Source organism: Theropithecus gelada, chromosome 1 (assembly GCF_003255815.1).
Source record: "Theropithecus gelada isolate Dixy chromosome 1, Tgel_1.0, whole genome shotgun sequence".
NCBI classification, from domain to species: Eukaryota; Metazoa; Chordata; class Mammalia; order Primates; family Cercopithecidae; genus Theropithecus; species Theropithecus gelada.
The window spans coordinates 155300639-155327468 of NC_037668.1; the positions used below are offsets into that span (position 1 = coordinate 155300639).

At 41.8% G+C, this 26830-nt stretch overlaps 1 protein-coding gene across 8 annotated transcripts in view; it reads right to left on the bottom strand.

Annotated features, from left to right (window-relative positions):
- HHAT (hedgehog acyltransferase) overlaps positions 1-10161 on the bottom strand; it is a 345552-nt gene extending 335391 nt beyond the window's left edge. For 2 of the 8 annotated variants that reach the window (XM_025389801.1, XM_025389761.1), the window contains exon 1: positions 10029-10161. Coding sequence is in view for 2 of the 8 variants with exons in the window: in XM_025389730.1 (XP_025245515.1) it covers positions 8923-9071 (149 nt within the window). In the remaining 6 variants the exon portion in view is untranslated. Of the gene's footprint in view, positions 1-8922; positions 9109-9305; positions 9505-10028 lie in introns of those variants that run through there. The other 6 variants (XM_025389791.1, XM_025389752.1, XM_025389780.1 and 3 more) reach the window with 5 other exon arrangements.
- Between the last annotated feature and the right edge of the window lie 16669 nt (positions 10162-26830).

A 26830-nucleotide genomic window follows, 5' to 3' on the forward strand; every position in this document is an offset into this window, starting at 1 on the left:
AGGCTGGAATGCAGTGGCACAATCTTGGCTCACTGCAGTCTCAACTTCCCAGTCTCAAGCAATCCTTCCATCTCAGCCTCCCAAGTAGCCAGGACAATAGACAAAAGCCACCACACCCTTTTTTTTTTTTTTTTTTTAAGAAATGGGGGGGGTGGGGTCTCACTATGTTGCCCAGGCTGGTCTTGAACTCCCGGGCTCAAGTGATCTTCCCACCTATTCCTGCCAAAGTGCTGGGATTACAAGCATGAGCCACTATGCCTGTCCCCAGATCCTCTGCCTTACTGTCAGTTGTCTCTGTATAATACATGTACCTAAACCTGAACCCAAAGCTTCAGTTGTGTCAGTGGGAGGACAAGACCATCACTTCTCTTCTTTCAGAAACTGCACTCAAATAATGAAATCTTAGACCCACGTCTTCATTCAACAAATACGAATGAACTTCTACTGACAACCAGGAACTGTGCTCTTTGTGAAGACAAAATATAAAGATCCCCTCTGTGGGGTCCACCAAAGATGGGTCCCCTAGAAGTGTCCATGTCCTGATCCCTGGAACTGTGAATATGTTGCCTTACACAGCAAAAGGGACTTTGCCGATGTGATTAAGGATCTTTTGATTGAGAGGTTAGCCTGGATTATCTGGGTGGGCCCGAGGTAATCACAAGGTTCCTTTTAGGAGGGAGGCGGAAGGGTCAGAGACAGAGAGGAAGTGTGAGGTGATGATGGAGGCAGAGGTTACAGTGGTGTGCTTGGAAGATGGAGGAAGGGCTCCCGGATGAAGGAATCTAAGAGGCATCTAGAGGCTGGAAAAGGCAACAACAGCAAAAAGATTCTTCCCTAGAACCTCCAGAAGAAATGAACCCTGCTGTCATATTTTGGACTTCTGACATCCAGAACCATAAGGTAATAAATGTCTGTTGTTTTAAGCCACTGAATTTGTGTTAATTTAGTACAGGTGTAATAGGAAACTCACATGCCACCCCTGCCCTCAGTTAGTTCATGGCCTTATGGGAGGAAAGTACCTAACTGAAAGGATTTATAGAAAACAGATTGTTTTTTAATCCACTGGTCATGAACTTTTAAAACTTAAATTGGAAGAAAAGTTTTTTAATCCAGTGGTCATAAACTTTCAAAACTTAAATTGGAAGAAAATTAAATCTGAAAACAAAATTTTCTACTTAATACTCCCTTAGCTTTTATTTCCACCTCACACTGATATCAATCTTATAATCAAACATAACTCTAAGTCTTTTTATATGAAATTCCCTTAAGCCAGATCTCTGCCATTAAAGATTGGCAAAAGGGAGTCAATTTTATAAGTCCCTAATTCAAAAAAAGCTACTGATGCGATATTGCATTCTTTCCCCCTGAAAATTCTCAACCTATTTTAAACCTTTTTAATCAGCAAGGCTCGTGCCCACCACATCTTACACTCCCCAGCCTGGGAGCATCAGAATGAACCTAACTTTTTACAAGGTTTTAAGTAAACTTTATTAAAATATACTTAAATGAAGAAAAAACCTTAAGACTTCCTTTTTACTATTTTTTATTTTTTTCTTAAACAGGGTCTCACTCTGTCACCCAGACTACAGTGCATGGCATGATCATAGCTCATTGCAGCCTCAAATTCCTGGGCTCAAGAGTGGTCCTCCTGCCTTAGCTTCAGGAGTAGCTGGGATTGCAGGCTCACATCACCACACCCTGCTATTTTTTTGGTCTTCTTTTGTTTAGAGACAGGATCTTGCTATGTTGGCCAGGCTGATTTCAAACTCCTGACCTCAAGTGATCCTCCCTCCTCAGCCTCCCAAAGTGCTAGGATTACAGGAATGAGCCACCATGCCCAGCCCTTAGGGCTTTCGAGAAGTGGAAAGCCTTATGTAATTACCAAGTAATTATCACTGAGATAAAAATTGCATGCCAGGCCAGAGGTAGTGGCTCACATCTGTAATTCTAGCACTTTGAAAGGAGGAGATGGGCAGATTGCTTGAGTCCAGGGGTTCAAGACCAGCCTGGGCAACATGGCAAGACCCCATCTCTAAACAAAAACAAAAAACAAAATCAGCCAGGCATGGTGGCTCATGCCTATAGTCCCAGCTACTCAGGTGGGCTGAGGTGATAGGATCACTTGAGCCCAGGAGAGGGAGGTTGCAGTGAGCTGAGATCACACCACTGCACTCCAGCCTGGGTGACAGAGCGAGATCCTGTCTCAAAAAAGTGAAAGAACGCCTCTGAAGCCCCTTCTGCCCTTTCCTAGTCACTAACTCCATCAAAGGTGACCACTAGCCTGACCTCTGCCACCATGGTTTATTTAGTTGTCTGTTTTTGAACTTCACATGAATGGAATCACATTGCACTTACTCTTTTACATCTATCTTAGTTTTGTTCAGCTTTGTGTCACAAGATTCATCCATGTTGTTATGTGAGGCAATAATTTGTTCATTCTTATTACTGTACAAATTAGTGCTTTTTGTATCCTATTCAAAAAACTTGTCCCTGGGTCATAAATATATTTTACTTAGCTTTCTTCCAGGTGCTTTGTTTTAGCATTCACATTTAGGTATATGATATTATCTTAATTTTTGTATATGAGATGAGGTACATAATCTAGCTTCATTTTGCCTATGTAGATAGCGAATCGACCCAGTGTCATTTACTGAGAAGACCATCTTCTCTCCACTGCCCTGCAGTGTTGCCTCTGTCATAAATCAACAGACCACAGATGTATACGCCTGTTTATGGATTCTCTGCTCAGTTCCATAATCTGTGTAGTTTTATGCAATACCACACTGACATGACTAAATACTGATCTAGTAGCTTAGGTCCTCCAATTTTGCTCTTAAGACTGTCTGGAATTTCCAAATAAATTTTACAATCAGCTTATCACCTATTTTTGAAGAAAAAAATTTGCCAGGATTTTGATTGGGATTAGCCCAAATCTATAGATTTGCAGAGCAATACCATACCCTCTGTTATTTTAAATCTAATTTATCTCAATGCTCCAGCTTGCAAGGAGGTTTTTTTTTTTTTTCTTTTTAATCATGAATGGGTGCTGAATTGTATCAAATAATTTTTCTCCTTTACTTCATGTATGGAGTTAAATTGCATTTGTTGACTTTTCTAGTGTTAGCCAAAGTTTACATTCCTGAAATAAATCTAACTTGGTCATGATTTATTATCCTTTTTATAGATTGCTAGATTTGACTTACCATTATTTAAGACTTATGTGTCTGTCTTTATGAGCATTTGGTCTATAATTTTCTTGTCATATCCTTATCAATTTTTAGTAACAAGATTGTGCTGGCCTCATAAATGAAACTAGAAAGTGGTTCCTCTTTAATTTTCTTACATGTTTGGAAGTTTCACTAGTAAAGCCATCTGGGCCTGAAAATTTTGCTGTGGAAAGGTTTTTAACTACAAATTCAATGTCTTTGGTAGATATAGGACTACTCTTTTTTCTAGCTTTTGTGTCTTCAGTAATACATTTTATTGGAAAAAACTTGTCAATTTCATCTGAATTTTCAAATGTATTACCATGAAATTGTTCATAACATCTTAAGAGCTTCTGTCTGTGGTATATGTGATTGTAGTTCATCTTTCCTCCCTGACATTAACAACATCATCTACCACTAAGGTTAATTTCTACTCGCCAAAAAAAAAAAAAAAAAAAAGGAAAGGTAGGGTGTATACATGACACACATCCACTATTTCAGGAATATTCTCCAATCGTATTACCCACAGAAGGAGCAGAGCAGGTAGATTATATAAACAATCCAGCAATGCCCTCTCAAAAGCTTTCATCAAACAGAAACAACTGTGAACCCGGGTTAAGGGGAACACTAACTGAAAGAGAAGGAAACTGCTATCAGTAATGCGCTAACAGGCCAGGTGTGGTGGCTCATGCCTGTAATCCCACCATTTTGGGAGGCTGAGGTGGGCAGATCACTTGAGCCTAGGAGTTTGAGACCAGCCTCGGCAACATGCCGAAATCCCTTCTCTACTAAAAATACAAAAATTAGCCAGGAATGGTGTTGCATGCCAGTAGTCCCAGCTGCTCGGCAGGCTGAGGTGGGAGCCTGGGAAGTTGAGGCTACAGTGAGCTGTGATCCAGCTTGGGAAACAGAGCAAGACCATTTCTCAAAAAAAAAAAAAAAAAAGTGATACTCTAAGGTGGCCAGCAAGTACTTAGATGAAAACAACCACTAAGTAGGGTTGTATGTAACCCAGGATCCCCAGCCCTCCACTCCCAATGTGTCCATAGAGAGAATTCAGCGGGATATGAGCTCAAATATCTCTATTTTCATGAATTTCTGGCTGAAAATTAGCATTTCATTGGATTATAGATGTGGACAACAAATCACAGTAGTAAGAGCAGTTCCGGCCAGATATGTTGGAATTACGCCTGTAATTCCAACACACTGGGAGGCCGAGGTGGGCAGATCACTTCAGGTCAGGAGTTCAAGACCAGCCTGGCCAACATGACGAAACCTTGTCTCTACTAAAACTACAAACTTAGCCTGACATGTTGGTGAACATCTGTAATCCCAGCTACTGGGATGGGTGAGGCATGAGAATTGCTTGAACTCGGGAGGTGAAGGTTGCAGTGAGCCGAGATTATGCTACTGCACTCCATCTTGTGTGACACAGTGAGACGCTGTCTCAAAAAACCAGAAAATCATGGTAGTAAGAGCAGGTCTGATGACTGTCACCAGGAAAAGTCAGATACTTTCATACCACAGATACTTTCATACCACAGTGTAGCTTTTGAAACTACTACAAAATACCATTTACATGGGCATCACTACTTTGAAATTACAGGAGTTATTTGCTACTGCACTGAATTTGTTTTTACTTTTTAATAAAAGTTACTTACTATATTAATAAAGAAGTACATATACTCATAAATTTGGAGCTTTTTTAGTTTTTTCACTTTATTATTTTTTTAAGAAACAGGGTCTCACTCTGTCATGCCAGCTAGAGTGCAGTGGCCTGATCATAGTTCACTGCAGCCTTGACCTCCTGGGCTCAAATGATCCTTCCTCCTCAGCCCCCCAAGTTGTTGGGACTACAAGTGATGTTAGCACTGGGGAGTGGCTGCAAATACAGATTAGCATTAACAGAGAGGTTTGACTACACAGAGACCATAATAAATCAATTGCTTGCAGACTCATATCAGAATCCTATCAGTGAGTGTCAAGCAACAAGCTGCATCTGGTGGCAGGCTTTATAATGGCAAGTAAGTTGAGGTAGTTCCACTGTACAACCGCATCCGTGGGCAGGCTTTAATCAGAATCTGACACCTATTTTAGTCCACTCGTGGCCCGCCCATTATTTTATTTACCACTTCCAGCTGTGCCTGTTTCCTACGCTGCACATTTGTCTCAGTCACAGTTTTGGTAAGCCCACAAGTTAACCCTAGCCGAAATGAGTAAAAAACAAACATCACTGGTAAGCTTCTTTGAAAAGGGGGAAAGACCCAATGATGAGACAGAAGACGCTAAGACTGCCAACAAAAAGAAAGCTGCATTTAAAAGAAAATACCAGGAGTCAAACTCAAATTACAGGTTCATTGCAACAGGTGATTCACATTCTCCAAACCCACTTTGTATAACATGTGGCTACTGGCTATCCAATGAAGCCATGAAACCTTCAAAACTGCTTCACCACATGGAGACCAAGCACCCTGCATTAAAAGACAAACCTTTGGAGTGTTTCAAAAGAAAAAACATAAGCACAAAGAACAGAAGCAATTATTGAAGGCTACCATTTCATCAAATGTGTCTGCAATGAGAGCATCATTCTTAGTGGCTAACCATATTGCTAAAGCTAAGAAGCCCTTTACTATTGGTGAAGAGTTGGTCCTGCCTACTTCTAAGGACATTTGTTCTGAACTTTTAGGAGAGGCTGCAGTTCAAAAGGTGGCATGTGTTCTTCTCTAGCAGCATAACTAGGCGAATTGAAATAGCAGAGGATATTGAGGCACAATTGTTAGAGAGGATTAATGAGTCACTGCAGAATGCAATCCAGATTGACTAGTCTACCAATGCTGACAAGGCAACAATGCTTGTTTTTGTGTGATATGGTTTTCAGGAGGATATGCATGAGGATGTTAGATGCACGAGGATGTGTCACTTGCACTTTTGTTGCTAACCAACATCACAGCTGTAGAATTATTCAAGTCTTTGAAAACTGAATTGGTCATTTCGTGCATGAGCAGAGTGACTGCTACGGCTGGTTTCACTACTCGGGTCAAAGAGGTCACTTCTGAATGTGAGTCTATGCACTGTTACATTCATAGAGAAGTGCTGGCTAGCCGGAAAATGTCACCTAAACTTAACAACGTTTTGCAGGATATGATTAAAATTATCAACCACATTAAAGTACATGCCCTTAACTCACATCTGTTCACACAGCTTTATGAGATGGACGTAGGGCACACACATCTTTTATACACAGAAGTGGGATGGCTTTCTAAAGATAGATCACTGGCCAGAGTTTGAGTTATGAGGGCCACTCCAGGGATTTCTTTTAGAAAAAACAGTCACCACTGGCAGCACATTTCACAGAAGGGGTAGCAAAACTTGCTTACTTGCTTACCTACTCAACAAATTCAATCTGTCCCCTCAGATTGTGTTCAAGTCAACAGATAAGTGGCTGCACTCAAAACCAAACTGGAATTATTGGGGCGACAAGTGAACACGGATTTCTGACATGTTTCAAACATTAGCAGAGATTTTGAAAGAGACTAAGTCAGGGCCTTCTCTCTCCCAACTGGTGCATGATCACCTATCTCAGCTTTCAAGAGTTTGAGCATTACTTCCCAACTACAAGAGACCCACGAACCGGGAAGGATCCTACACCCATTTGTGAATAAGCCAGGTGAATTGACTTTGTCCATGCCAGAAGAGGACCAGCTGCTTGAGATGGCAAATGATGGGGCCCTAGAAGTACGTTTGAGACAACTTCACATCTCCATACATTCTGGATTAAAGTCAAGGCGAAACATCCTGAGATTGCCACAAAAGCACCAAAAAGCCTGCTTCCATTGCCAACATCCTATCTTTGTGAAGCAGGGTCTTCTGCAGTGACAGCAACCAAAATGAGACTATGGAGTAGACTGGACATAAGCAAACAGACTTTGCGTGTCCATGTCTACCAACACCATCAGATGGGACCGCCTAGTTGCAGGAAAACAAGCTCAGGGGTCCCACTGATTCTACTCTATGGTGAGTTGTATTCATTGTATATTACAATGTAACAATAGAAATAAAGTCCACAATAAATGTAATGCAGGGGGGGCATGGTGATTCACACCTGTAATCCCAGCACTGTGGGAGGCCAAGGAGAGGATGGCTTGAGTTCGAGTTCAGGAATTTGAGACCAGCCTGGTTGACGTGGTGAAATCCTGTCTCTATTAAAAATGCAAAAATTAGCCGGGTGTGGTGTCGCACGCCTGTAAGCTACTCGGCAGGCTGAGGCACGAGAACTGCTTGATCCCGGGAGGTGGAGGTTGCAGTGAGCTGGTATCGTGCCACTGCACTCCAGCCTGGGTGACCCAGCAAGACTCTATCTCAAAACAAATAAACAAAATAAATGTAACGCGCTTGAATTATCCCAAACCATCCCCACCTCCCCCGTCCATGAAAAAATTATTTTCCATGAAACCGGTCCTTGGTGCCAGAAAGGTTGGGACCACTACTTTGGGGAACACTTCCCCCTGGGCCAGGTCCATCTGGAAGCTGGGGGTGCAGTTAAGGCCCATGCTCGCAAATTCGTGATGCTACCTACAGAGCTCCCAACATCTGGCCACCCACAAAAATGGCTGCTCCCTCCAGAGACTTGACTTTCACCCTAAGTTCATCCATCTAACCTACTCCCAAGGAAGGGACAAAGTAAACAGCAGATAAAGCACAGGCGTTGATCCAAAAGAGGAGTCCAAAACCCAGCCCTGACATGTACTAGTCTGCGGCTTTGGCTCCCCTCCAAGGCTTTCTCTATCCCACTGTGAAAAGCTATACCACCACCTATCTTTCCCAGTTACTGTAAGGTTTAGAAATAATGTATCTAAAGCACCTAACAAGCACATAGTCTCCTTAAATTAACATTAATGGAATCTCTCAGGTCAGAGCTGTCCTTATCAAACACTTATTCACAATTAAGGACTGACTGGCAACCAGAAAGGAGGGAGAAAAATCACAGGGAAAATGGAACATGAGGAATGGAAGGGGGAAAAAATCAGTCCTCAAAGTCTCCTTCAATTAACTACCACTTCTTCAATGAAGCCTTCCCTCTCTTCTCCTTGCGTTCCCATAGCACTTAATCACATTGAAATCGGTCCTTAGCTCTGAGAATGAATGAGATGCCAGGCGCGGTGGCTCACGCCTGTAATCCCAGCACTTTGGGAGGCCGAGGCGGGCAGATTACCTGAGGACAACAGTTCCAGACCAGCCTAGCCAACATGGTGAGACCCCCGTCGCTACTAAAAATACAAAATTAGCCGGGCTTGGTGGCGCATGCCTGTAATCCCAACTACTCAGGAGGCAAGGCTGGAGAATCGCTCGAAACGGGGATGCGAAGGTTGCAGTGAGCTTAGATTGTGCCATTGCACTCCAGCCTGGGCGATAAGAGCCAAACTCCGTCTCAAAAACACAAACAACAACAAAAACAGAAAGAGACAGAGAAGCAATGTCTCACTCCCACATAATGCAAGCCTCCGAGGATGCCAAATGCCCTAGCTCTACAATCCTGATCCAAGAGCAACGAACACAGGTAGCAACACATTTTTTAACACAATGCTACCCGTAAAGCACCTCTGGTGAGGATTGGGGGGAGGGGTTTTCCGCATAAAGACCTGTCACCTGAAGGTTAGACTCAGAACAGAGGAAGGAAACTGAGTCCTGAAGACAGAACGCAAAGGAAGTCTCTAACTTTAGAGTCCCTGGAGTCACAGGAGGCAGGCAGGCAGGCGCACCGCTGATACTGCCAAGGGGACCAGAGTTCGCAACTCCCCGCAGCAGTGCCGGAAGCTGGGGACGAAGCCAAGGAGAGAGGACGCCAGCTGGGCCGTGCGCGGACATGTCCCGGCGCCCAGATCCCCGCCTTTGCCCGGGCGCACTGAGCGCGCGGCCCCCGCCGCTTTTGTCTCCTTCGCCCGACCGGGAACTTCCTCTGTCCCGCCCTCGGGCGCGCACACGGGAACTGGGGTAGGAAACGGAAAGCGTTTTGTGCATTTTTTTTTTAACGAAGTAAACTGACGCAGAAAATTCACCATCTAACCTCCCCAGGACCCACTACGGTCACCAGTTACCAACCTCCGGGCTGTCCCGGGCGGCGGCGACGGCAACGTTCACGCGCGCCGCGAGTTCCCAACACCCCTCTTTCGGCACTTCCGAGTCCCAGCGACATCGGCGGCGGCTGCGGGCTTCCCCGGGACGCCACCCTTTTTCCCCCGGAGCTGCCCTTTGGAGGAGTAGTCCAGCGCGCGTCCTCTGAGCACGCCCCTGCCGCCGTGCCCGCGCGCCCTCCGCGCCCGGCCTCGGGAACCCGCGGCGCTCCCGGGGCGGTGGCGAGCAGGCCGTGCTGCTGCAGGGGGACTGGCCACAGAGCGGCCTGCCTCTCCGAACCGCGTGTGCCCCGCCGGCGGCCCGGGACCCCTAGCCCCGCTCACCCCTCGGCTGCTGGTTTCCACTGACCCTGGCGTGTATATCTCTCCCCCCACCTGTATGTTCCTTGCAGGTGTGGGGCTGCCTGCAAGTTAATTGCAGAGTGGAAGTCACCTGAAACTCGAGGTGGGCCTTCATTCCAACACCAGTGGTCCCCACCTACGTTTTGTAGGCGAAAGGAAGGTAGTTCGGTGCGGTGGAAAGAGGGCGGGCTTTGCAGCCCTGGCAGTTTCGAGGGCTTGCTGTGTGAACTTAGCCCCTGTGAGCCTCCCTGTCCACCTCTGTAAAACAGAAATAAACTTCCCTGCTTTTCCTTGTAAATTAGAGTGAAGATCAAACAGAATAAACTTTATGAATTGTAAAACAACTTACAGAGATCACTACTGCAAAATGGGTACGAAGATTTTGATTGCGTTGTGAAAAGAGTGAAAGATCTGAAGATGCCCCAACGGGGTGTAATTGGCACGATGTTGCTGCTCGGAGGCCTCCAAACCTGAGCCAACAGACAGGCTTGCCAGAGTTCTACAGACTTATTGCAGCATAATCACCTGGCTCTCCTTAAAACCTCGGGCTTCTGGATCCCTCCCCAAACCAAATGAATCAGACTGTCCATGGCAGGGGCGGCTCAGGTGGTTCTATGATAAGGTAAAAGTGGATAACTCTGCCCTAGGCAGCAGGGAAATGCGGAAGCTGTGCTCTCAGAAATTTCATCTAGCAGTCATTGTAATGGTCGAGAGGATTATTTTAACGATTGTAGAATTCTCCAGGAAACCAGAGTATGAACTCTCCAAGAGCTGGAGCCATCTTTTCTTTCTGCTTTCTCCCAACCCACCCACCCCAAAATCTAGTACAGGATGGTGTTCAGTAAGCAGGTGTTAGTAAACTAGCCCCAAATAGGAGTGCCAGATTTAACAAATAAAAATACAGCATACTCAATTAAAATTGAATTTCAGGGTGGGCACGGTGGCCCACACCTGTAATCTCAGCACTTTGGGAGCCGTAGCAGGAGGGTCGCTTGAGGCCAGGAGTTTGAGACCAGCCTGGCCAACATGGTGAAACCCCCTCTCTACTAAAAATACAAAAATTAGCCGGGTGTGGTGGCCTGCGCCTGTAATCCCAGCCACTTGGGAGGCTGAGGCATGAGAATCGCTTGAACCCGGGAGGCAGAGGTTGCAGTGAGCTCAGATAGCACCACTGCACTCCAACCTGGGTGACTGAGCCGGACTCTGTCTCAAAAAATAAGTACATAATTTCAGGTGAACAATATGTAACTTTTTAGTATCACTATGACCCATGCAATATTTGAATATACTTGTGTTTAAAAAAAGAAAAAAGTACTTACAGGAAGCTTGTAATCCCAGCACTTTGGGAGGCCAAGGTGAGCAGATAACTTGAATCCAGGAGTTTGAAACCAGCCTGGCCAACATGATGAAACTCCATCTCTACCAAAAAAAAAAAAAAAATGTTTATCTGAAATTCAAATTTACATCCTACGTATCTGAAAATCAAATTTAACTGGGTATTTTATCTGGCAACTCTAGATCCAAGGGTTTGGCAGAGGGAGTGGTGGAATAAGAACTCGACTCAGGTAGTGTCAGACTTAGAGACAGGGATGTGATAACAGCTCCTACATAATTTCTAAAAGATGCTGTTGTTAATATAGGTTCAGTGTGATTTAACCCCTATCTATAAACACACTTTAAATTCACCAGAGAACACAAAGGAGATAAAAGTAGATTTAAACACAGGCAATCAGAAACATCAACTAAATAAAAATAGCCAAAATTTATGTGTGTATATATATATTTCAGAGAGAGTCTCACTCTGTCACCCAGACTGAGTGCAGGGGCATGATCTCAGCTCACTGCAGATTCAAGCAATTCTCGTGGCTTATCCACCTGAGTGGCTGGGATTACAGGCATGCACCAGCCACCACACCTGGCTAATTTTTGTAATTTTTAGTAGAGACAGGGTTTTGCCTTGTTGGCCAGGCTGGTCTCGAACTCCTGGCCTCAAGTGATGCACCTGCCTTAGCCTCCCAAAGTGCTGGGATTACAGGTGTGAGCCACCGTGCTTGGCCATAATAGCAAAAATTTAAAGATTAGCAATAGACTGGGGTATTTGCAAGAAATTTGCAAAGTGTTAATTTTAAAATTATATATAGAGTGAATACAACCAATAAGAAAACATTAGAAACCAATTATAGATGAGCAAGACACATTTATAGACAACCCACTAGAAAAAGGAGGAGGGAAATAAAATTAGGAAACAAAATATATTGCAAAAATCTCAATGAAATGCATAGTAAAATAAGAACACACAATTTTCACACATTAAGTTGGCAAAAAATTAATAAATAACATTACAGCCTGGCATGGGTGCTATGTGATAGCACTCACACACAATGTTTAGTTGGGTAAGCAATTCGGCAATATGAGAACCCTTAAAATTTATCAAAATCTAAGAAAGGTGGGGCAAGATGGCCAAATATAAGCCTCTACCAATTGTCCTCCCTTCAAGAACAACAAAATGAACGACTATCCACAAAAACACACCTTAATAAGAACCAGAGATCAAGTGGGCCATTGCAGTACCAGGTTTTAACTTTGTATCACTGAAAGAGGCACTGAAAAGCGTAGAAAAGACAGTCTTGAATTGCAGACGCTACCCCTCCCTCATCCTCCAGCAGCAGCTGGGGAAAGATTCTTTCAGATCTTATGCAAGACCACTAAGGTGGTACCTCTGAGTCTGCAAGAGCCATAGCATTCCTGGGCTTGGGGTGCCCCCTAATGCAGAAATGACTGCAGTGACCCAAAACTAAGATCACAACACCCAAGTCCCTTTGAATACCTGGAAAACCTTCCCAAGAAGGATGAGGACAAACAAACCCACACTGTGAAGACTACAATAAATACCTAACTCTTCAATGCCCAGACACTGACACACATTCACAAGCATCAAGACCATCCAGGAAAACATGATGTCACCAAACAAACTAAATAAGGCATCGCTCCCAGAGTGACCTTTCAGACAGAGAATTCAAAATAGCTCTTTTGAAGAAACTCAATGAAATTCAAGATAACATGAGAAGGAATTCAGAATCCTATCAGGTAAATTTAATGAAGCAATTGAAATAATTGAAAAGAATTAAGCCCAAAATTCTGGAACTGAAAAATACAATTGATATGCTGAAGAATGCATCTGAGTCCTTTAATAGCAGAATTGATTGAGTAGAAGAAAGAATTAGTGAGCTTGAAGACAGACTATTTGAAAATACACAGTGGACAAAAGAAAAATACACAGGAGACAAAAGAAAAAATAATTTAAAAACATGAAGTACACCTACAAGATCTACAAAATAGCCTCAAAAGGCAAATCTGAGAGTTATTGGCCTTAAAGAGGAGGTTGAGAAAAGATAGGGGTAGAAAGTTTATTGAAAGGTATAATAACAGAGAACTTTCCAAACCTAGAGGAATAGATCAATATCCAAGTAGAAGAAGGTTATAAAACACCAAGCTGATTTAACCTAAATAAGACTACCTCAAGACATTTAATAATCAAACTTCCAAGGGTCAAGGATAAAGAAAGGATACTGGCCAGGCACAGTGGCTCACACCTGGCTAACACTTTGGGAGGCCGAGGCAGGTAGATCACCTGAGGTCAGGAGTTTGAGACTAACCTGACCAACATGGGGGAAACCCTGTCTCTACTAAAAATACAAAATTAGCCAGGCATGGTGGTGGGTGCCTCTAATCCCAGCTACTTGGGAGGCTGAGGCAGGAGAATCACTTAAACCTGGTTGGCAGAGGTTGCAGTGAGCTGAGGTTGCATCACTGCACTCCAACCTGGGCAACAGAATGAAACTATGTCTCAAAAAACAAAAATAAATTTTAAAAAAAGCCCTACAATGGAACGCCAATATGTCTGGCAGCAGACTTTTCAGGGGAAACCTTACAGGCCAAGAGAGAGTGGCATGACATGTTTAAAGTGCTGAGGAAAAAAAAATTATCTTAGAATAGTATATTCAGTGAACCATATCCTTCAAACATAAAAGTATAGAAATAAAGGCTTTTCCAGACAAACAAAAGCTAAAGGATTTTTCATCAACACCAGCCCTGTACAAGAAATGCCAAAGGGAGTTCTTCAATCTGAAAGAAAAGGACGTTAATGAGCAGTAAGAAATCATCTGAAGGTGCAGAACTCACTGGTAATAGTACATACACAGAAAAACACAGAATATTTTAACACAGTAATTGTGGTGTGTGAACTACTCATATCTTGAGTGAAAAGACTGAAAGAGGAAGCAATTAAAAATAATAGCTACCACAACATTTCAAGACATAAACAATACAATAAGATATAAATAGAAACAACAAAAAGTTAAAAAGTAGGGTAAGCAAGTTAAAATATAGAGTTTTCATTAGTTTTCTCTTTGCTTGCTTGTTTGTTTATGCACTTAGTGTTAAGTTGTCATCAATTTAAGATAATGTGTTATAAGATATAATTTTCAAGCCTCATGGTAACCTTGAATCAAAAACATACAACAGATACATAAAAAATAAAAAGCAAGAAATTAAAACATAACCACCAGAGAAAATCACCTTCACTAAAAGGAACACAGGAAGGAAGGAAAGAAGGAAGAGAAGACCACCAAACAACCAGAAAACAAATAACAAAATGGCAGGAGTAAGTCCTTACTTATCAATTATAACATTGAATGTAAATGGACTAAACTCTCCAATCAAAAGACGTAAGAGTGGCTGAATGGCTTTAAAAAACCAGAGGCTGCACTTCTCAGCCTGTAAGATGGCCACCCTGCAGTCTGCAACCTTATAGAAGAAATAAAGTCTCTTTTCTAAATGTATAAAAAATGTGTGATTTTATTTTAAGCTGACACATGTCAGAATTTCCTTCCTTTTTAAAACTGCTAATATTCCATTGTATGTATGTCACACATTTTTTCCATTTATCTCTCTATGGACTCTTGAGTTGCTTTCTTCTTTTGGCTATTGTGAATAATGCTGCCATGAACACAGATATACAAACATCTCTTTGAGACCCTGCATTGGGTTCTTTTGAGTATATACCCAGAAGTGAAATTGCTGAATCATATGGTAATTCTGTTTTTAATTTTTATGAAGAATTGCCATACTATTTTATATAGAGGCTGTACCATTTTACATCCCCATCAACAGTGCAATTTCTCCATATCCTCACCAATACTTGTTATTTTTTTATTTGTTTTTATACTAGCCATTCTAATCAGTATGGGGTAGTATCTCCTTGTAGTTTTAATTTACATTTCCCTAAGGATTAATGATGTTGATCATCTTTTCATATGCTTATTGGTCATTTACATACCTTCTCTGGAGAACTGTCTAATCAAGTCCTATGCCCATTTTTTTAAATTGTATTGTTGGTTTTCTTGTTAAGTTGTAGGAGTTCTTTACACATTCTGGATATTAATCCCTCATCAAATATATGATTTGCAAATATGTTCTCCCATCCCATGGGTTGTCTTTTCACTCTGCTGATTGTGTCACTTGATGCACAGACATTTTAGTTTTGGTGAAGTCTAATTTAACTATTTTTTCTTTTGTTGCTTTTTTTTGTTTTTGTTTTTATTTTGTTTTTTGAAACAGGGCCTCACTGTCACCAAGGCTGTAGTGCAATGGCACATTCATAGCTCACTGCAGCCTCCATCTCCAGGGCTCAAGCGATACTCCTGCCTTAGCCTCCCAAGTAGCTGGGACCATCAGGATATGCCACCATGCCTGGCTAATTGTTTTTTTTTTTTTTTTTTTTTTTTTTGAGAGGGAGTCTCGCACTGTCGCCCAGGCTGGAGTGCAGTGGCCGGATCTCAGCTCACTGCAAGCTCCGCCTCCCGGGTTTACGCCATTCTCCTGCCTCAGCCTCCCGAGTAGCTGGGACTACAGGCGCCCGCCACCTCGCCCGGCTATTTTTTTTTTTTGTATTTTTTAGTAGAGACGGGGTTTCACTGTGTTAGCCAGGATGGTCTCGATCTCCTGACCTCGTGATCCGCCCGTCTCGACCTCCCAAAGTGCTGGGATTACAGGCTTGAGCCACCGCGCCCGGCCTGTTTTTATCTTTAGTAGAGAAGAGGTCTCACTATGTTGCCCAGGCTGGTCTCGAACTACTGAGCTCAAGTGAACCTCCCACGTCGGCGTCCCAAAGTGCTGAGATTACAGGCATGAACCATCATGCCTGGCCAGTTGCTGGTATTTTTAATGTCCTATCCAAGAAACCAATGTCATGAAGCTTTTTTCCTATATTTTCCTCTGAAATTTTTATAATTTTAATTCTTATGATTAGGGGTTTGATCCATTTCAAGTTAATTTTTGTATTTGATATTAGATAAGGGTCCAGCTTCAATCTTTTGCATATGGTGATCCAACATTCCCAATACCACTTGTTAAAAAGCATAAACATCTTTTAAATGCCAGGGATTGGAGTAGAAGGAATGGACGGTAGGAAACTAAGTTCCTTTTGGAAATGAGAAATAAGATTAATGGAGTAAACCAACGTCAAAGTCTAAACACCAGGAGAAAAGTTGGGTTGGGGAGAGTATAGATGGGAGGAGAGGGAGAGGAGGGAGATTCTCCCCTGCCTTTAATGCTTCACACACAGGCAGAAGTGGCTGAACTTTGAGGATCTCTGCTTGTCTTGGAGCAGTAAGGCCTCTGGATCTTCCCGACTTGGAGCCAGAGCAGTCAGCCCTGAGGCAAGACATGACCGGACATGCCTTGGCTTGAAAGGCTTCAGTTCTGACTACAAGCAAAGCCAAGGAGAGTCCTCCCTGAAGTTGAGAAGCAAACCAGAAATAGAGTAAATAGAGCAAAATTGATGATAATTGAGGTTTAAAGGAGGGAACCAATTTGTGCCTTGGTATTGTATTTCCTTAAAAATAAAAATACCAAAATTAGTATATAAATGTGAGTAATAAATGGTCAATCCCTCTCTATACTATTACTTTAATCGTAAGTCATTAATCAGGCACCTGCACTGGGTGTGTTTTCTCTCTGACTCTCAATTAGTAGAATCTAAGTATTCCACTGGGGCGTCCCATCCTGACAGGCAGACCTGAGTATCTGGTAGCAACTCTCCAGACAGAAAAACTGGCGCTTAGGAGGGATTAACCAGGCCAATCCTCCTTTTAAGTTCAGCCGTGACTCAGCCATAGAATTATACTCATTCAACAGAGGCATAAATGGTTGCTAAGACTTCATTGATAGAGGCTGGAAGACAAAGGAGTGAATTTCTAATTACAAAGATTCACACTCAAGGAGCAATCATGAGCTATTTTGAAGGATTCAAGGATCTACCCAACCCTGACCATCTGGCATAGGCTTTTGTCTGCTCCACCTATAAGAATGTCCACCCTGGTTTATTGTGATTTTCAATAATCAACATTGAACTAGCATTTGTCTAGCACCAACTTTACACACAGCACAAAACTGAGTATTGGGGGAGATTTTATAAAAAGGGAAAAAAGACTTCTCCTGCAGGAAGTTGCAGTCTGGCTGGGGATTCACCAGATATACACAAAACAATAGGCAAATCAGAAGTACAATTAAAATGATATAGTTCAAACTACTCATAAATGCTGAAGAACAGGCTCATATCAGTAACCTAAACTATGCAGAGTGCAATTCATTAGCATCTCCAAGAACCCTTCCTATCCAGGGTAAATTCAATCCCTGGCAAAATTAATCTCTGCCCAGTCACTCTCTTCTATCACATTATTCTTTTACATTTTCCTATAGCACTTACCACTCTCTGAACTTCTCTCATTTGTTTATATATTTATTATTTATGTCACCATTATTCAGACTACTTGGAAGACAAAATACCATAGTAGGTTGTAAAATAAACTTAATGGGTCACAACTACATTTAATTTTTTTTTTTTTACTTATTTTTTAACAAAATGAAATAGAGTAGAATAAGCAATTAGAATAAAATAGAAAATATGAGAACACATCACTGGACTTTTTTAGGAATTGTGAACACTGTAAGAAATACTACATCCAATTGCTATGAGCGGGATTAAGAAAGCTAATAAAAGACTATGAGGGGCCAAGCACAGTGGCTCACGCCTATAATCCCAGCATTTACAGAGGCTGAGGCGGGTGGATCACTTGAGGCCAAGAGTTCGAGACCAACCTGGCCAACATGGTGAAACTGCATCTTTACCACAAAAAAAAAAAAAAAAAAAAAAAATTAGCCAGACATGGTGGTACACACCTGTAATCCCAGGTACTTGGGAGGTTGAGGCAGGATAATCGCTTGAACCTGGGAGGTGGAAACTGCAGTGAACCAAGATCGCACCACTGCACTCTAGCCTGGGTGATGGAGTGAGACTCTGTCTCAAAAAGAATTTAAAAAAAAAAAAAAGACTATGATGAATATCAGTTGGCTAGTACAAGTCATTCTACCTTCTAAAAACAAACATCTCATTTGATTTTCTGATATATGATATGAATATGCCCATGATATTTATAAGATAATTAGCTGTTTATATTTTATGTTAACATTAGTCAGAGTTCATTGTAAAGCCTTTTTCTGAAAGAACATTGTCAAGTGAGATATGTCTCAGGTTTGCATCAAATGTGTATTTTGTTAAATGAGCATGAATTTCCCTTTAACAGGATTTCTTCTTATTAGAAAAGAATGATGAAGGAAAAATTAGAGAAATGCCCAAGTTCAACCTAGAACTGTAAATAGTGACAATGTTGAGAAAATGATTGATTCTAATTAGTTAGCTTCAACTTCATTTGATATGTCTTTTAAAAAGAAAAAGAGAATGCACAGCTTTATAAGACGGATTATTTTTTTAAAAATTTTCAGTGCATAAAATCCAACAAAAGTGACAAACCCCAATATATTATTTGCAATGACACCTTCAAAACTAGGAGGACACTTGGAAACACAGCATGCTAGACTTACTAATAAGCCCTTCAAACATTTTTAAAAGAAAACAAAGGACAAAAAATTATTGACACAATTTCTCTGTTGTTCTATTAACTGTTTTTTTGTTTGTTTGTTTTGTTTTGTTTTGTTTTGTTTTGTTGAGGTGGAGATTCAACCTGTGGTCCAGACTGGAGTGCAATGGCACAATCTCGGCTTACTGCAACCTCCACCTCCCAGGTTCAAGTGATTCTCCTGCCTCAGCCTCCCAAGTAGCTGGGATTACAGGTGCCCGCCACCACGCCCGGCTAATTTTTGTGTGCGTTTTTAGTAGAGAGGGGGTTTCACCATTTTGGCCAGGCTGGTTTTGAAATCCTGACCTCAAGTGATTCGCCCGTCTCAGCCTAACAAAGTGAGATGATTACAGGTATGAGCCAACGCGCCTGGCCTGTTCTATAAACTGTAAACGAGACTTAGTTACATATGGTTGGACAAAAGAGAAAATGGGTCTCACACAGTTGTTGAAAAATTATTCTTCTAACTCTCCAGAACATTGGTCTGAGCAAAGATTTCTTGAGTAAGACCTCAGAAGCACAAGCAACCGAAGCAAAAATGGACAACTGGGATCACATCAAGCTAAAAAGCTTCTGCACAGCAAAGCAAAAAATCAACAAAGTGAAGTGACGAGTCACAGAATGGGAGGAAATATTTGCAAACTACCCATCTGACAAAGGGTAACCACAATATATAAGGAGCTCCAACAACTCATTAGGAAAAAAATAATAATCCAATTTAAAAATGGATAAAAGATCTACATAGACATTTCTCAAAAGAAGGCATACAAATGGCAAACAGGTACAGGAAAAATGCTCAACATCAAATCATTGGAGAAATGCAAATGAAAACTACAATGAAATATTATCTCACCCCAATTAAAATGGCATTTATCCAAAAGACGGGCAATAACGAAAGCTAGTGAGGATGTGGAGAAAGGGAAACCCTTGTACACTGTTTGTGGAAATGTAAATTTGTACAACCACTATAGAGAACACTATGGAGGTTCCTCAAAAAATGAAAAATAGAACTACCATATGATCCAGCAATCCTACTGCTGGGTATATATCCAAAAGAAAGGAAATCAGTATATCAAAGAGATATCTGCACTCCCCTGTTTAGTGAAGTGCTATTCACCATAGCCAAGATACGGAATCAACTTAAGAGTCCGTCAACAAATGAATGGATAAAAAACTGTGGCACATACAGAGAATGGAATATTATTCAACCACTAAAAGGAATGAAATCCTGGCATTTGTACCAACACAGATAGAACTGAGGGACATTATGTTAAGTGCAGTATGCCAGGTGTAGAAAGATGAATATCTCATGTTCTCACTCATATATGTGAGAAAAAAATTTGAACTCAGGGAGGAGATTAGTGGGTACAATTATGGCTACCAGAGACTGGGAAGGGTAGCAATGATAGGGTGATAAAATGGAAATGGTTAATGGGCACAAAAATACAGTTAGATAAAATGAATAAGATCTAGTATATGGTAGCACAGTAGGGTGACTATAGTTAACAATACATTGTTGTCTACTTTAAAATAACTAAAATAGTGGAATTGGAATGTCCCTAACATAAAGAAATGATAAGTGCTTGAGATGATGGATACTCCAATTGCCCTATTGTGATTATTACACATTGCATACCTGTATCAAAGTATCAAATGTACCCCATAAATATATAAAACTATTATGTACCTATACTACTTCAAAATGAAACCACTTTAAAAAATCAATCTTTCAAAATAAAAACATAAAAATTATTCTCTAATATAAATAGCTATGATGAATATGATTTTTAATACCAAATCAGCTAATAAATTGAAGTGTGCAATTCTTTGGGATAGTAGTATTTCTAGTCAGATCTGTGCTACTGCAGAACCTTCTAGAGTCATGCTTCTCATGTGGTTAAAATCCAGTATAGACCTTGAGATCCATCACCAAAAGAGCACAGATACTGCAAGTTGTTAAACTCCTCTCATGTATGCAAAACAATAAGATCTGTGTGAGTGTGGGGGGGTGTTTGTGTTGTTTAACCGCACACACAATGGATTGTATATATTTACAAAAGTGGAAAAATGCTTTGTTAGTCAATATCTACTAAAATGGAAAAATAGAGCTGGGCATGATGGCATGCACCTTTAGTCCCAGCTACCTGGGTAGCTGAGGAGGGAGGATCACTTGAGCCGAGGAGTTCAAGAATATAGCATGCTATGATCATGTCTGAGAAAAGCACTGCCTTCCAGCTCAGACAACATAGGGAGTCCCTATCTCTAAAAGAAAATAGCAAATTTAATTATTTTAATTTACGTTTTAAAATAAAATAAAATGTAATAATGGAATTATGAGTGACAGGCAGGGCCAGCTGATATTGCTAGAAAACAGCAAAGCTATTAAAATATTTGTAAAAACTATTAATGACAGTTGTGTTTAGAAATCAGAATCAATAGAAATGTGCCATCTCTTGAAGTAATTCTGCTAAATCTCATAGAGGTATTGGAAAACATCATGAAGGTTGTTAAATTTATTAAAAAGAGCTCATCAATAACCAAAATATTGATGTGTTTTGGTGAGACTGGAATGAACCATACTCTCACGCTGAAGCTCACTGAAATTCATTGGTTATCCTACGGAAACGTAAGGGAAAGTATTAAGCAGGATGAATAAACTCAGAAATGACAGTCACGTTTTTCTAGTTGGAAAGCAATCTCATTTGGCAAGCAATCTCATTTTCAAAGACAATGTTTGGCATTTTTAATTAGTGTATTTAATGGAGGTTATTGATTTTTCTTAAATGAACTTAAATGTATAACTTCAGGGAGAAAACAACAATATAATTCAGCAAGTCCAACACGTCCAGGATTCCAAAGACATTTTGTTATGGCAAGTCACCTTAAGAGCAATCACCCTAGCACCTATTTGTTCCTCATATTGTTACAACATATTGAAAATGATATTATTAGTAAAGTCAGTATGATGGAAATAAAATTAGGGAGATCGTTATATTTCACTCCTCAGTTTCAAACTTGGAGTGATTTTCCAGATGCAATCATGATTTTCCAGATGACAAATTGTAAACACAAGATAAAAGGTTTCAAATGAAAGACTCATTTCCTTTTCAGAACCCTGAATCAATAAGTGACCTAAACTTGGTGCCCAAAAGGGGTGAATGAATTATTGCAGCTTAGTTCTATGTTTGTACGAAAGAGTAATCACAAGACGTTAAATGAATCATAATTGTAGGGTAAGATTAAAGAAGAATCTCCATTCCTAGGCAAAAAGAATGCATCTTTATTATCACCACTCACAATTACCTATTTGTATGAACAAGGATTTCCAACTTTTAAAACCAATTAAAACAAAGGAGAGAAAGAAACAGGCACATGAATGTATGCACAGTGAGAATTATCCTTGTATGTTCTGGACTGGAATAAACTTAGAAGCAGACAAGTACTCCTAGTGCATTAAATACAATCTTGCCTGACTCTTGTTTTTGTAATGCTTGTTGGGGAAAGTTTTCTTATGCTGCATTCAAGTTTTTTTGTTTTTGTTTTTGTTTTTGTTTTGAGATGAGGTCTCACTCTCTCGCTCAGGCTGGAGTGCCGTAGCACCACCGTACCTCACTGCAGCCTTAACCACCCAGGTTCAAGCACTCCTCCTACCTCAGTCACCTGAGTAGCTGGGACCACAAGCACCTGCCACCAGGCCTGGCTAATTTTGTTTTATTTTTTGTAGAGACAGGGTCTCATTATGTCGCCCAGGATGGTGTCAAACTCCTTGGCTCAAGCAATCTGCCTGACTTAGCATTCCAAAGTACTGGGATTACAGATGTGAGTCACCACACCCAGCTGCATTCAAGTATTAATAAGGCAATATTAACTTTATGTTTTTAGTTTTTATATTTAATAAGAGCAAGTGTTCTACAAAACTCTGATTCTATTGTGTGGGGGCAGAAGGGAGAAGGAATATACTACATTGCTGTGCAAAACACATTTCTTACTGGGAAGTGTGACTTAAAAGAAAGCTGAAAACCTCCAGCCACTGTCTGCCCTCCCCAGAAACCAGCCCCTATAGAGTGTAAATTTCAGAAGGGGAAGAATTTGATCTGTCTTGCTCATCACCAAATCTCCAGTAGCACCTAGAACTGTGCCTAGTACATCTTCAATAAATATTAATATTTGCTAGATAAAGAAGGAACTCACCAAATCAAAGGAGAAAATTCAAACTTATAGTTATGTTTTGTTTGCATTCTTGAGACATCTTTCTCCCTTTTATAGATGTGGCTTTTAGAAAAGATAAAGGGAAGTTACCGTGATCATTTCCTATGAGGATCTGCAGGTTGCTAAAGAGAAGGACAGACTCCCAGTCCCTTCTGGTTGGAAGAAGATTCTGGATGATCTTGAGTTTTAGGCCATAGAAAGCCCTAGAAGGAGAATGGCTAACAGCAGCAGGAGGGATGGGTGCAGGTCAAGCTGCAGGCCTGTGCAGCAAGACCCTCACTTTTCCAACTTAGTAGAAAGCAGCCTTGCCTTTGAAAGTTTGCTGGACTCTTTCTGAGCTGAGAGAGAGGGTCTAGTTTTCATCCCTAATTTTATGGAGGTAGGGCTAGAACAAAGAAACTAACAGACATGGGAAATGGTCTCTGGATGTAAAGGGTAGGGAAAGAGTCAAATTTAGGTTAGCCTTAACTTCCTTTTTATAAAATGAGGATAATATTTGTACCATATCATAGGGATGGTGTAAGGATTAACTGAAATAATAAACATGAAATGCTAAGCATCATACCTGGCCCATAATACATACTCAATCATAATTAGTTACTATTACTATTACCAATAGAATATGTAATGCTTGGATTTTTTTTTTTTTTTTTTTTTTTTTTTTGAGACTAAGTCTTACTCTGTCACCCAGGCTGGAGTGCACGGGTGCAGTCTCAGCTCACTGTAACCTCCACCTCCCGGGTTCAAGCGATTCTCATGCCTCAGCCTCCCAAGTAGCCAGAATTACAGGTACCTCCAACCATGCCTGGCTAATTTTTGTATGTTTCACCATGCTGGCCAGGCTGGTCTCCAACTCCTGACCTCAAGTGATCCACCAACTCGGCCTCCCAAAGTGCTGAGATTACAGGTATATTTGGGAATATTAACTGAGGGTTTTTTCCCCTTGTGCTTCTTTATAGCCATTACTCTTTTCTTTATCATGTGTCATACTCCATACACATTGTTCTCAGACAGAAAGTAGATAAAGCTGAGAAGAAAAAATCTGTTGAATGTCTGAATGGATTTATTTTAAACCCATAGTAGAGACAACAGCTTGAGAGGCAGGACTTTCTTTGATTCTGAAAGCTGTGCATTTTGAGAAAGAACAAAACAAGTGTGTAGCTGCTTCCTAAGTTTTGGTATGGAGCCCAGAGCCCGCCCTCTGAACCAAGTAAACCCACTATCAAGGCAATATTTTTTAAACTGTGGGCTGAGACCTCTTGCATCATAAAATCGGTTTATTGGGATGAAACAAGCATGAAAAGAAACAGAATACAATGGACTAGGAAATCCCAGAGTTCTTTGCAAGGTAATGGTAATGTTGTTTCATGAAGTTGTTGTTTCGTGTGTGATGTGTACGTGTGCTCGGCCGTGATGTAAAATGCATTTTCTATTATGGTCACAGTCAAAGAAATTCATACATCACCAGAGACTCTCCATAGCAGAGGACCCATGTGTCTCTCCTCTCAGAATGCACCAGGGAGAATCATAGTTCCTGGGAGAATTTCCACATCCAGAATGGCATTGGAAGAACAGAGCAGTCATGATTTAGGGTGGCCACTCAGAGCCCCCACGCATCTTGGCGAGGCTGGAGAAAAATCTGAAAAGTTTCTATGGCCACCAAAAGGGATGCAGAAGAGGCCCTGGACAAGCCAAAAGGATCCAAAGGAGCTGGACCATAAGGATGTAGGCAAAGGCAGGTGACACTGGAAACTTGGCCATCAGAAACTAGTGCTGGCTCAGGACAATGAGATCAAGTTGCAAGGGTCACCAGTCAGTGGAAATTGGTGTAGACAGAATGTCATGATGGGCCAGACACTGCTTTTCTCCCCACACCGACATGATGCACGAATGCTGCCCCCAGTCACATGCCCCCTGCAGCTACAGAGACTGAAAAAATGTTAGGGAATAAGGGGAGGGAACTTCTGATTCGCTACTCAAAGACTATGTTTTAATTCTGTTTTCAAACAGAATGAGGCTGGGTGTGGTGGCTCACACCTGTAACCCCAGCACTTTGGGAAGCTGAGGTGAGTGGATTGCTTGAGTCCAGGACCTCAAGACCAGCCTGGGCAACATGCCGAAACCCTGTCTCTACTAAAAATGCAAAAAATTAGCCAGGTTTGTGGTGTGTGCCTGTAGTCTCAGCTACTTGGGAGGCTGAGGAGGGATAATTGTTTGAGCCCAGGAGGCAGAGGTTGCAGTGAGCTGAGATCAAGCCACTGTACTCTAGCATGGGCGACAGAGCGAGAGCCTGTCTCAAAAATAAATGGATCTGATGGTACACTTCAAACACAAGTTCCATAAAAATAAAAATTTAAAATAAGAATAAAAACAGAATGAGAACTGGGTGTGGCGGCTCACACCTGTAATCCCAGCATTTGGGATGCTGAGGTGGGAGGATTGTTTGAGCCCAGGAGTTTGAGAGCAGTCTGGGCAACAAAGTGAGACTCCTGTCTCTACAGAAAAAAATTTAAAAATTATCCAAGTGTGGTGGCACGCATCTGTAATCCCACCTACTCGGGAGGCTAAGGAAGGAGGATCCCTTGTGCCCAGGAGGCTACAGTGAGCTATGATCGTGCCACTGCACTCCCACCTGGGTGACAGAGCAAGATTCCATCTCTAAAAAATAAAAGATAAAGAACAGAAAAGGCTGGATTTATCTTGAATTAGGAAGACCACAGACATTGGAGGTTGAGTTAATGATTTGAGGTCAGCACTAAGAAAATTAAGTTACATCCTCGAACACCAAGAGCTGTGACTGTATAAAATATCAAAACTGACATGTTATTATTAATGAAGCCTTTGGATTTGGCAAGTAGAAAGTCATGAGCAACCTCCAAAAGGGCAATTTCCATCATGCTTAGGGCAGAAGCCAGATGGGAATGGGGTCAGAACAGAGTGGTCAAAATAAACTGCTCTTTGGAGACACTGGCGAGGAGTGTGGGTGTGGATGAGTATGGATCGTAGGCTTGAGGGAAATTCCGTTTATTTTAAATGGAGAAACCTAATAATTTATAGGCAGAAGTTGTAGGCAGATGAGAAAGGCTTACACAGAGCTGTCCGTGGGTAAAGGAAGGTTCCAGTGGACGTAGGATACATTACTACTCAGGTGAAAACTGGTCAAATCCACAAAGGCAAGGTGCTCTCAGGATGGTAGCACTCACGGTGGTACTGCAGGGTGGTGTATGAAATGAGAAGAAAGGTATTTCTAATGGTGTGTGTCTGATCGCGCTGGTCTTTGACTTCCATCTCCTTCTTAGGCTCAGCACCCCGGGACCTGTGAAGGTTGGAGACCCCGTGGAAAGAGCTCCTAGGAGCCTCGTTCAATGTTATGGTTCTTCATTTAAACCCCATTGCCTAGTGGCTGTTGAGTTCTGCCTACCCCTGTTCTCTGATCACTGCTTGGCTGACCCTTTTCTGTGTCCTCTGCAATCACAACAGTTTCTCGGTCCCAAGGGACAATTCTGTAAAGGAACTCAAATGGAGGGTTCAAAATTGAGGCAAGGCATGTTTATGAAACAAGTCTCTTAAAGCCTGACGTTTCCCATGGAACAAGGGCTGTCTGTCCCACCCTGGCACTCATTCCTATCCCCCCGCCCCCGCCCTCCGTGTCAAAGGCTTCTCGGAGAAGGAGACCATGACATCACTTCCTTCGGGTGGTGCAGGGTCGTCTGGCCTCACCCCCACCGCCTTTGGCCGCTGACCCCCGAGGAAGTGAGGCAGCGGCGGGAGCCAGGCACGCCCTGAGCTCGCTCTCCTTTTTTCCCTCTGGCTCACCTCTGGGTGAGGTCCCAGATGCCTTGAGGAAGTGGGCCATCTTCAAAGTATCTCAGTGCCTCCCAGTGCCCTCTGTTATTTCCTTTAGAAGCCATGGGGAACTGCAGGGGTGAAGAGACACCACTAGGTGGCTGCACAAGACCTTGTT